Source organism: Zeugodacus cucurbitae, chromosome 2 (genome assembly GCF_028554725.1).
Source record: "Zeugodacus cucurbitae isolate PBARC_wt_2022May chromosome 2, idZeuCucr1.2, whole genome shotgun sequence".
Classification (NCBI taxonomy): domain Eukaryota; kingdom Metazoa; phylum Arthropoda; class Insecta; order Diptera; family Tephritidae; genus Zeugodacus; species Zeugodacus cucurbitae.
In genome coordinates, this window is record NC_071667.1 from 83,099,249 (window position 1) to 83,111,674 (window position 12,426).

The 12,426-nt window shown below is 41.4% G+C and overlaps 1 protein-coding gene across 2 annotated transcripts in view; it reads left to right on the forward strand.

Annotated features, from left to right (window-relative positions):
- LOC105219358 (protein serrate) overlaps window positions 1–12,426 on the forward strand; it is a 71,614-nt gene that overhangs the window by 35,369 nt on the left and 23,819 nt on the right. For both annotated transcript variants that reach the window (XM_011195447.3, XM_011195436.3), the window contains exons 5-6: window positions 3,114–3,168; window positions 4,448–4,763. In XM_011195447.3, the coding sequence (XP_011193749.1) occupies window positions 3,114–3,168; window positions 4,448–4,763 (371 nt within the window). The remainder of the gene's footprint in view (window positions 1–3,113; window positions 3,169–4,447; window positions 4,764–12,426) is intronic.

Sequence of the window (12,426 nt, forward strand, 5' to 3'; positions counted from 1 at the left end):
AATTTTTTAACTGTTTATGCTCACAAAAATATTTATTTATGATTTCCCTTGCAATATTTCCCTGTGTTTATTTATTTCTGCTCATTCATTTATACCCACTCTTCAATGCTTGCTTCAAACGCGCAGAAAATGCTTGCGCTACACCTATAGAATACCAGTGTTAGCTTGCATTTGAAAAATTTTTACCACGTCGAATCGACCAAAACCTGACCAAATGACCCAAACTGTCAGCCATAGATACTGCCATGCGCGTCCAAAATGCGCGAACGAGGAACTAATGAAACGTCAAATGTGTCAGCGACAACAGCAAAAGTGTCACACCAACAATATCAAACAACTACAGCAATTGCAACAACAACAATAAAGACAAAATAAACAACAGACAAGTGCTTGATTTATTACGCTTTCAAAAAATCACTCACCAATTGAGAGGGACGAGAAGCAAGGGGGACGCGCCAATAGAGCTGCCGGAGAAAACGCGATTGCATCAGTTGTTGCACACATAATAAGTAATAACTTATATATACATACATACATGCGCGCAAGCAGATCGACATTTCGCAAAGCGGCCCGGCCATGGAGGCGGTGGGTTGCGGAGAGGCGCAGTGACGTAGCGGCGTGGCATGGCGTGTCGCCATCACTGCACATGACACGATCGTAATCGTAACTAATTTAATTGCCGATTGATGCAAACCACTTGTGGCGCGTTATGTTGCCGCGCAGTGCAGCGAAACGATGTTGGCACGACGACGTCAGCGGCCGCTGGTGGAAACGTGTGGCAGTGTTGCACTTGCCGCAACCGCGTTGTCATCAACGCCGTTGACGTTGTCGCTGTCGCTGTCGTTGTTGTCATTGCAATATGAACGAACGGAACACGCGTCGCGACGCCCAATTACCAGCGAACCCGACGGTAGAGTAACTACTTTCAGATATACGAGTAGACCGATAAATTAGTAGTAAAGAAAGCAATCAGAACTTCACAGCGCGCCCAAAAGCAAGTCACAGTCGCCAACTATGCGGCTTACTCACATAGACGCATGCCTGATTATTAGGCGCACGAAGTGCATGTCAGCATTTCTCTAAGCTGCTCAAGCCTCGGGCGTTTTATATACTCGTAGTAATTTTTCAAATCCGCTCAAATCTCATTTACTTAGGATTCGCTACGTGGATCACTTTCGAAATGCGCATTCCACTTGGCGAGCCATCGAAGCAACTTTGAGCGTCTCACGAGGCAGGCAGTCAAATGGATACCCGCCTGTCGCATCGCCTGCCAGCCATTCCGCTGCGGTAATCTGCCTTCACAACCACTGGCTGACTGTCAGCGCCTGCCTCCCAAGCACCGCCAATCCACTCGGCGCGGCTTAGCCGCCAGTTTGACTGGACTTAAATGAGAGTTTCCTGGCATCCAGCTGCGCGACGTTGTTGAAATTTAATTGCTTTGGCTGTGCATAATCTTCGTGTGCAATTCGTCGTCAACAAAGTACCTACATTGCCAACAACACAGCCAAACGTACATACATATACATATATGCAAGCAATTGCCGTCAACGCAGCACGCATTATGATCAGCAGGCAAATCGAAACCGCGTCGGCGCCCATCATTGCTAGCATGGGAGATCTCTGCATAACCGCAGCGTTGCTGTCGTGGCATTGTAGTTGTGACGGCGACGTCTGCGTTGGCTGTCGCACGGTTGTAAAATGTCTATATGACAACTTAGACAACAAGCCTACCCTGCCACCCGCTAATCTCCCCAGCCAACTAAAGTCGGCTATTTGGCAGTGATCTTCATCATTATTATTATATTTTTTGTGATTTTTCCGTTTATCATCGCTTTCCAATTCTGGTGCGCTTTTACCTCGTAAGTTTTCATTCGCCTGCTGTAGAATGTTTTACATATTTTATCGCGATTTAGACGAGCCAAAAGCGTGGTTAGACAAATATTACTACAAGTGCAGAATTTTATTGCGCTGTCTTGTTCTGTCTTGTAATACTTTTATGTACTCTGTCGCTATTACAAGCAGGTGTGGCAATGTTCGAATTGCTGGAGTTCAGCGCATAGATTTTATAGATTTGACTCTAAAAATGCAAGTATGTCTATTAGAATTAGAAAAAAATTTAATTAGTGAATTATGTGAAAATATTTAAGCTACGCGCAGAAATGTAGGCTAGATTTTTCTTGCTTTTATAAAAGTTAGTTCAAATTGGAGTGTATACAAGTTGAACTCGATTGTATTCATTTTTTACTCGAATGTACACTTAAAGGTAGCATCACAGCCCTGATATGAACAGTTAGTTTGTTAATAAAACAGTTCTTAAATATTTAAAGCCAGTGCCATCTGTCGGATAATTTTTTTATGAATAGATTGACCAAACATCAAAAAAATAATTTTCAATTTTGTCAAAATGAATAGGACAACAGTTTTGTAAGTAATTTTTCTACACAGCGACATCTATAGAGTTTCTGGCAGTACATATTTTTATAAAGAAAGTCTAAAGCTATGAAATTAATTTTATATATCACTTTGTTGTTAAATTGGTATTTCTAGACCAAATAAAATATATTTCAAAGCTTAAACAGTTATGTAGACAGTCCAAATGTGCATAAGCCCATTTAGTATATATTTGGAGTCATTTTACAGATCTGTAGTAAACTCCTCCCGCGCTTGAGTTCCAAGTCCTCAGTAAACATGGAAATTACATCGCAACGATTTTGCTCCGACACAAATACCTATGTAACTGCCAATTAACGTCACTTACCACTTACAATGTGGCTACTGTATCTGCTGCGCGCACAATGAAAAGCGAAGAGAAACCAACTTAAAGCCATAGCAGAGTAGTCGTTGGGGCGAAAACATGAAAATGTAGCTGAAACAAACAGCAAATTGACAAAATAATTTAACCTCGTTTAACCCAGTGCCAGGCTGACTGGATGCTCTCTTGTAACACAGACACACGTGCATATGTACATATAAACATAAATACATATATACAAGTATATAAGCAGGCATTTGTAGATTTTTACATTCACTCATTCGTAGCTCGTTTAATTTAATTTCTGTTTTATTTCTACGTTTTTTTCTGAAATTTATTTTTTTTTTCATTTCACTTGCAGAAATCGTTTACGCTGATACTGCAGGCGTTGGATATGTACAACACATCGTACCCAGGTAATTATGCGCAAACTATTTAAATGCCACCAAGGCACCAAGGCACCACAACACCAAAAGTAACAAAGCAACTTCAGCCCAGCGCTGGCGAGCGGCCGCCTGACAATGCGATTAGCCGGCGAAAACAAGCGGCTAAATGGTTCACAAACAAAAATTAAAAAAAAAAATTACCACCAACAACAATAACAAATTGAAAGCAACAATGGTTAGAGACAAAAGCCGACGCTGAAATTAAAGTTTGGCGGCGGTGTTGCTGAATGTGGCGGAATGGCGGCAATAAAAGCCACAAGCCTTCGCCTGACACTTTTTGTTGTTATTTTAGCTGCTGTAATTGTTGTTTTTGTTATGGCATTGTCGCTATGCGAGGCGTCATTTGGGAGTTTTAATTAGACAACTTTACCCACAACGCGCATTTACGCTGCGTTGACAATTCTCCAAATGACTAAAAAGCAAAAATAACAAAAGTCACTCGCCTGCTAACAATAAAAACCTTACAAAGTGTCTTGGGTTCGACATGAAATTTACAACAACGAAACGGAATACATTAAGTGTTGCACTAGAAAATAGTTGCTGGACTATTGAAGTAGTTGAAAAGAAAACAATACTAACAACAACAGTAATAAACCCATACATCCCAGCTAGAAGTTGCTGGAAGCAGGAAAAAAACAGAAGACTTAAGCAACGAACTTGCTGACAGTTGACTGGAGCTGAACACATTTTCTACATTTCATTACATTTCGTTTCAATGTTTTTTAATTTATTTTTTTGCTTTCTCTCCCTTCTCTTCTCTTTTTTCATGTTACATGCGCCGAATTGTTGTTGGTTGTTGTTGCTGCCGCTATGTTCTGTGTCTCATTTCAATACGAATGTTGACTCGGCTGTTGGTTGGTGGGTTCAATGTTGTTTCTGTTTGTGTGTTTTCGGCTGACAATTCACCAAAAATGCACCACACTGACTACCTTCTAATGTGTTTTTGCCGCTAACATTGTTGTTGCTGTTGCGACGTACGTAACTTCGCTTGAACTTGCGCTATTGTCGCCGCTGAACCGTTCAATCGTTGATTCGCACAACAACAACTGTGTGGAAATGCAAAAAAAAATGCTTTAAAAAACAACAACTAACCAACACCAAAAACTTCGTTGCAACCGAAAACCAAAACAACCCACAAACAACATTGTAATCGAATCGCAACCGAACAACCACAACAACAACACAACACACTGTGTACACCACATTCGCCCATGCCACACACACAACACAATGGTTCATCAAATCATAGATTCGGAGAGGTTAATTGAGGAAACATCATTTTCGGGCGTGATCCTACCATCGCCCGAATGGAAGACACTGGATCACATCGGCAAGAATGCTCGCATTACATATCGGGTCAGAGTGCAATGCGCCGTTACGTATTACAACACGACGTGTACGACATTCTGTCGACCGCGCGACGATCAATTCGGCCATTACACCTGCGGCGTGGAGGGCCAGAAGCTGTGTCTGCCCGGCTGGCAGGGCACCAATTGCGAGGTGGCGATTTGTCGGCCCGGCTGCGACCCCACACACGGCAAATGCGATCAACCCGGCGGCTGCGAGTGAGTATTAAATATCATATTTTCTACTATAAAAATGCTTTCATATAACACAAATAAGTATATTCATATAAAGACGATATAGAGTTGAACGGCTTAGCTTTCTAAAAAAAACCGTTAGTTGTGCATATATGTATAAAAAATGCTTAATTGCCACACCGTTATAATTGCAACAAATCGTGTGGAAAGTGGGTTAGGTGTCAGTGCGACACTTCTTCTCGCCCGGCTGCTGTTATGCGTTATGCGTTATTTTATGGGTTATTACGCGCTATTAAATGCGTTATTATCTGCGTTTTCCGCATGCCTTTTCGCACATCTTTAAATTGCTGAGATGCTTGTTTGCTGCTATTTGCTGGTTCTATTTGTAATTTCTTCTCTGCTCTTCTTCTTCTTGGTGTCATGCAAGATATGGAAAATGTTATCGTGTGATTTATGCAACGAACCGTTACCGCTATTTATATGGGAAAATAGTCGACTTTTTTATTAAAAAGTTGTACTGAATAGTTAAATCGGTATTTCATAACTCATTTCATAATTATAGAGTCATCTTTATTTAAGAAATTACAACAACAAAATTTTTTATAAAAATATATTTCAGTAGCACATAAAACTCGACCTCATAGCTCGACTTCGAAATTCAGTTCAAAATATCAAGCTTTCTCATCGTCTCATTGAAAGAACACGGAATAGGTCTTCTAAAAAGTAGATTCAGTTTTGAAATACTGGCAGTAAATGATAAGTTTCATTAGGTTTAGATGTCGATATTTTAAATTTTGTACCTCGATCTTTACTAGTTGTCTTCTGTGGACTATCTATATCCTCTCTCCAATAACTCTTATTTCTCCTCCTTCCACTTGCGCTAGAGCGCGGGACACATTGACTTCGAGTGAGCTCGCCAAATGCTGTACAATACCAGCGCTTGTGCAGTAACGATTTCTTTCTGGCACGCATTAGATCGAAAACGGTTCTTCTAGCTGCTGTCGATTAGGAAGGCTCACCGCGCCGCAATCATTAGCGTGGTTACTGATCACTGTTCAATGGGCACACATGCGGTGAGTATAGAGATCAAGCCAGACGCTAGTCGTCAAAGCTGCACTTCCTCCTTCAATGTCCAGCATACGCCAGAATAAGGTTAGAACGTCTCGGTAGTCACATCTTTGGCGAACCCAGCGTAGTGGCTGGAAACGACATTGGGAGACTTAATTTGTCGAATCATAAACGTCTTGGCGATCCGTTTTTGGATGTCACAAAGGACAGTTGAAGCTGTCTAAGTGAGACTCTCTGCAGTTGCGAGATTTACCCCTTGACCTAACCTAACCCAACCCAACCTCCTTTTTTCCCCCTGCATTATTTGCTCCACCTTTCACTACATCTCTTTATTGAGGAAGGTAATAAACGGCTGCAAAGCAAGAATCATTCCTCTTTTGAAATGTAACCTAAGATTTCTGTGCACCCCAAGATGGACTACAAATAATTGTGATGAAGTCCAATTAATTATAACCTTAGCCCACGATGCGGCGAGTCATCATTTGCGGCTGCAAAGCAATCACTCGCCATAACTGCAACTGGCGTTGCATTGACCGTTTGGCCTTTGCGCTGCAATCCACCAACACCAGCGCGCTCCACCAGCGACGCCATGTGCCATGTGAACGCGTCAAGCGAATAGCACTCGATTGGAACTCGCGGTTCTTTCGCAACTTTTTGCTAACAAATTTCAGTTGTAGGGGTGTAGAGCGGCGCGGAGGAGGGTGGTTGGTGGCGTTGGAAAGTACCACCAGAGCGGAATCACGTATTCTGTGTTACACTATTTTCGAGTTTCGCTACAAACGCTGAATCGTGCATGCCACACTAACTGTGCAACACTGACTGCAATTCCAAACTACAATATAAGATAGTTGTTGTTGCAACAACAAGACGCCGAACAAATGCAATTACAACAAAGCGTGTTCGGGAAAAAGTGCGATGCCTTCGCATTGCTGCACCTTTTATGCGGCAGCTGCTGGCGAATGGCGAATCCTTATGGACCTTCCGAAGTGGGCATGTTGTTGCTGTTGTTGTTATTGTAGCGTTACTCAATTTTCTTTAATGTTGCAACATTTTGTTTAACCACAAGTGGACTACAAATGAAAAACCAAATTAAATTCGCTATTAGTGGCATGTTGTTGTTGTTGCTGAACGATTTGGTTGCTGAAAGAGGCGGAAAGCTCCACCCACTCGGCTGGCGCGCACACGAAACCGATTATTTTTCCAGCGCAACAATAACACCAACAATAACAACAGCAACAAAAACTAATCACACCGTGCGGGCATCCAGCTGAGCTGCATTATTACCAATCACAATCGCCAGGCGGTGATGCAGCATTTGCTGGCGTTGGGCAAATCAAAGCACAACAACAACAACAACACAGCAAATAACACGCAAGTGAATGCTAACAACTCGCGGCAGCAAGAATAACGCTGAGCAGCAAATGATCAACAACAATTGTAATAATACCAATAACAACAACACGAACAACAACACCAACCACTGTGGCAACAATGAAAGCACCGAAGTGGAACGAACCAACGACGAATTTGCTGTTTTGTTGTTAAATGTCCGCATTTGCAAGAACAACAACAGCAAATCACAGTATGTAACAACAGCAACAACAACAGTGCGCAAGCTTTGGGGCGGGATGAGCGCGTCAGCGGGCACAAGCAGCTGAACAGCAAAACTGAAAAATCGACAGCTCCTGTGGCAAGTAGCCAATTCCCCCGCAATTCAGCCAAAATTCAACCGCTGGGCGCTTACATTGATGGCCCGTTGAGATGCCCTGCGTCTGCTGTTGCCACCATTGCCACCACGGCGAAACGGCAGCTACACGGCAGCCGGTAATAAAAAGAAATCGAAATGGCAGCGAGACACAGTGAAGAACAACGACAACCAAAAACATAATGACAACAAAATGCGCGCGAGCAAGGGCTTCGTGCGGTTGTGTGACTGCTTAAAAAACACAACAACAATATGTCGAACAACGTAGCAACCCTGCGAATCCCGCCAATATACGAGTGGCAATGTTGTTGACGCCGTTGTGTGGCAACTTGTTATATTTTCTGTTGCTAATGCATGCTTCGCATTGTTGTTGTTGCGCCACTATCGTGTTCTCACTGTTGTTGTTGTTGCTGTTATAGCTGTTACTATTATTATATTAACATTGCGATTTGAAGCCATAGCAAATCTTTTGATTATTTCCATTTCCATTTCGATGTTAGTTGCTATTTTCGGTTGTTGGTTGTTTGCTATTTGTTGTAGTTTTGACATGAATGGTTTAATTTGTTGCTGTTATTGTGTTAACGGTATTTTAATATTGCTTCCTTTACGCTTTACTACCTCGCGTACTTGATTCATTTTCAATTAATACTTTCCACTTCAGCAACAACAAAGCGCTGGCTCACATCAATGTTGCAACAGCGTTTCTAATCGATATCAGCAAAAGTTAATTGCTTCAACTGTTTGCTGTTAAATTCCAACTTTTTTCATTTTAACTATATATGACCCATTTTTTTTTGACAAAGACCTGCTAAATTAATTGTTTTTGCAACGAAATTAAAAATCAAAAATTAATTAAATTGAATGTTATGGAATTATCTCTGGGATTTACCATTGTGTTTGCCACCTGATCTACTTCCGGGAAGAAAAGTACTAAAAAAGTAGATTAAGAAACAAGTAAGGAAGGACTAAGTTCTGGAACCACCAATCAGTATTTCAGCTCACAATTTATAAGTATCAAAGCCGTGGAAATAAATTAAATATATGAGAACTAATGTAGTTCTTAGACCGATTTCAACCGACTTCGGCACCGAACAACGGCAGGCCCAAAATAATAAGTTATTTTCATCTTGTTGTGATATCTAAAACACCGATATACATATTGTAAGTGGACAGAATTGAGTTTTCGGGGAGTATTGAACCGATTTTAGGGTAGTTTTTATCATCAGACCACATTATTGCCACAAAATATGCTTACTTAGTTTCATTAAGATGCTTCTGAAATTGATCTATGATTTCACTATAAATTTAGACATGGTCACTGGGGTTCTCAAATTTTATATTTGGGGATTTGAAAGATTATAGCTCGATTTCAACCATTTTTTTCTGGCATGTTTAGTTTTATTAAGATGTCTCGCAAATTTGTCGATGTTTTCTATTTATAGTCGGTCACTGTAGTCCATATATTCGATAACTGAGGATTTGAAAGGTTAAAGCTTGATTTCAACCATTTTTAGATGAGAGATGGTACTATATGAAGACTCTGTACTAAGTTTCAGTCTGATATCTCTATATGATGTTCGATGTAGCACTTATGAAATGAAAGAATCTGAAATCTAGATGAAGAAATATAGAAAGTAGGCGTCTTTATAATCCGTTTTCGTATATTTTCTTGCTGTGCCTGGGTTAATTATAATATTTGGTTTGAATGGATCGATTAGTTGCTGAGATATAGTATTTCACTAAGTGAGAGACGCCACGCCCATTTTCCAATTTTGACATAGATTCAGACTTAAAAGTCAGTTTCTAGACTTAAAAGTCAGTAGACTCCACTAATAAACTAAAAGTTTACGACTTAAGCCTAGCGTGTTCGTTGGGTACTATCAACAACTACAAGACTAGGCACCGCCTTAATATGCAACAAATTGCAATAAAAAGTAGTTTTACTTGCTCGAAAAGAAAAAAAAATTAAACACAGAGTAATTTATGATTTCATTAAAAAATCAATTGATTTATTTAGCGGTTGAATTGTTGTATGCTTAACTAGAAATGTGGCAGCTGCAACAGCGCAAACAAGCCGACTTAGCAATAGAATAAACAACAAGTGTGCCTGTGTGTGTTGGTGTGTGTGTGTGCTTAGCCAATGACTTTATGAGAATGAGAAGCGCAAAACTAGCGCAAAGCGCATTGTAAACACTGTCTACTCCTGCAGAGTTAGGCGCCACATTGTACTTAGCCCAGTTGTTGGCATTTCATTATGCTTGCAACAAATGAGCCACAAATGCACAAATGTGCACAAATGATGATGCGACCGGCAGTCATGCGACGGCGGCAAGAAAGTGTCTACAATTGCATTGATGGTTGTTGCGATTGTAAGCGGCTTGTCAGCTGCGATGCAACCGACTCAATATGCGGCAAGCATAGCCTGCCACATATACTTCAAGTGTGTGTGTGTGTTTGTCGCGGCTGCAGTTAGTCGGTCAGCGGCGATTTGTTGCACTTAAATGGCACAGAGTCGTGAGTGCTGTGTTCCCTTTTTGATTGCCTACCAAATGGTCGGCCTAGCAAAGCCTGCAAACGGCGGGCGATGAGCGATTGCTGATTGCCAGTTGCTGACGTTAACGACGGCTGTTGTTGGTTGCTGCAGCGCTGGCAGTAAAGTACAGATTTTTTAGAACTAAACAAATGATTTTTAAATGAGTTTACACGGCGCATTTTACAGCACATCTCCGTGTCTCGTGCACGTTGCGCCGATGCGAAGCAGATTGCGCTCGCTTTTACAGTTGTTGCACCGTTGCTGCTGTGCCGCGGAGGAGTACGAGTACTGACGCCGGTGACGGCTTTACAAATTGGGTTTTTATATTTTGGTCAACACCATACACCGGCTGTCATTGTATTTATTTATTTACTGTTTCTCCTTTTTTTATCTTCCTGTGAGTAACAGGGCAACAGTTGTTGGGGAGATTTTTAGTGCTGCACGTTTTCGACAACACCTTAGCGAATTTTGAGTAATTATTCTGTTAAGTTGCCAACATCAGTTTGAGTGGTGGCGGTCATTGCAGTCAGTCGCATTTTAGCACACATTCAGTGCAAGAATTTGGCGCAAAAGGAAAGAAACTGTTAAGAGGATATGCAAGGAATTTGGGTCTTTGGACTATTAAAAGCGGAAATTAGGGAAGGTGAAGTAGCAACGAATTTTGCGATCGGTGATGAATGATGTATAGGAATATAACAGAATATTAACTATGATCATTAGAAGTCATGCTTTCTGAAATAAGAACCTCCTCTAGGTTCCCGATTTTGTAAGAGTTTCGTTGGATATATAAAATCTGTGTAAGGATGCATTAAACTTCCTGAATTTGTATTTTTAGACCAGCTTTTGAGAAATTTAACCACTGTAGGAGGCCACATGGGAGCCCAATGAGCCTGAAGATGCCTTAGATGCGGCAGTCAGGCGTTTTTGACCTCTATTTTCAACCAACCAACCATTCAAAAGGCCAAATTACAGTTTTATGAAAATAAGTGAGAAACATCAAACAATTATGAATCTCTATATATGTACAAGGGTTGATTCTGAAGCCGAAGATGTGATGAAATAGCTAGCCCATATCTCTAGAAACACCAAATGCAGTGAAATCTAAAATAGTTTCCACTTTAAACAAAATCGGTCACACACTTTTGGCATAAACTGTTCCCTTTTTAGTGCCTTAAACTTTAATTGTAACATCCGATCCGACCATCGCTGGCTTCCCAGCTTCAACTACAGTGCTTTCGAAGCCGCTATCAGTGCTGCTTTGACCTTCAGCACACCTCGGCATTTCGGCTTGTAGTAGCACACACCCTAAGACCAGCTTAATTGCGCACCTCACTAACACATATACATATACAACAATTTGAACAACAACAATCGATTGTATACCAACAACCAACCAACTGCCAACTCATTTAACTAATGGACCCAATAGATCGTCGAAATAAATTGAGTTCATCGCAAAGGTCCAACTAATTTCGTTGTCAGCGATAAGACGGCGGGTGTTTAACTAAGCCGGCCACCGAGTTTGTGTGTTTGTGCTGTGCAAACAAAGTATGAACCACCTGGAAACGATAAAAGCGATTACAACAACAATAACAAGCAAAAATGAAAACAAAATTGAAGCGGTAAAAATTCGATGAGGCTCACTCTCATTGCTGCCGTAGCTTTCTCATTACTGACCCTAGCACGTTGCCTTAGCCCAGAATGCACAGTTAAACGCGTTGACTCCAGCTGTTATGCCGCAATGTCGGTTGAGCTTAGCTTAGAAAGCGTCTGCTCGCCTTCGCCTATTTCGGGCGCGCATATTGAGTACGAAATTTTTATTGTTCTGAGAAATTGTTATTAATTGAGTTGTAGCGCGGTGGCGGCAGCGATATGCGCGCCTATCGCTGTACTAGCATCAGCAACGGCGGCAAAAGCGGTGAAAGGCAAAAAAGGTGAAGCGCGCAGCAGCTACAGTTTTCAGTTCAATAGCCGAATGCAACTCTGCAGACTGCTGTGTTTCTTAATGCTTTTGTATGTGTCTCAACGGCTTGCTCTGGTAAGCTGGTGGTCCTCAGTAGCGCAAGTACCAAAGCCTTCGTAGAAGACTCAATATTGTGTATGTGTTTCTTTCCTAAAATTCGTGCTTCTGTGTACATATACACGCACACGAAGCCTATATCACGTTACTGGCACTGCACCAGCTCAACATCCAAGTGGAAGTACTTATTATCTTTAGACACTTAGCAGTCGGGTAGTGCGCTTGCCACCTTCGCAGGATGCAAGTGAGCTTCTCGAACTAAAAAAATGCTTCACTCCCACTATTTAGCTCGCTTTTATTTATTTCTTTTTGGCTTTTTTTAGAATGAATGTTTAACTCATGCTTACAATGTTGGCCACAG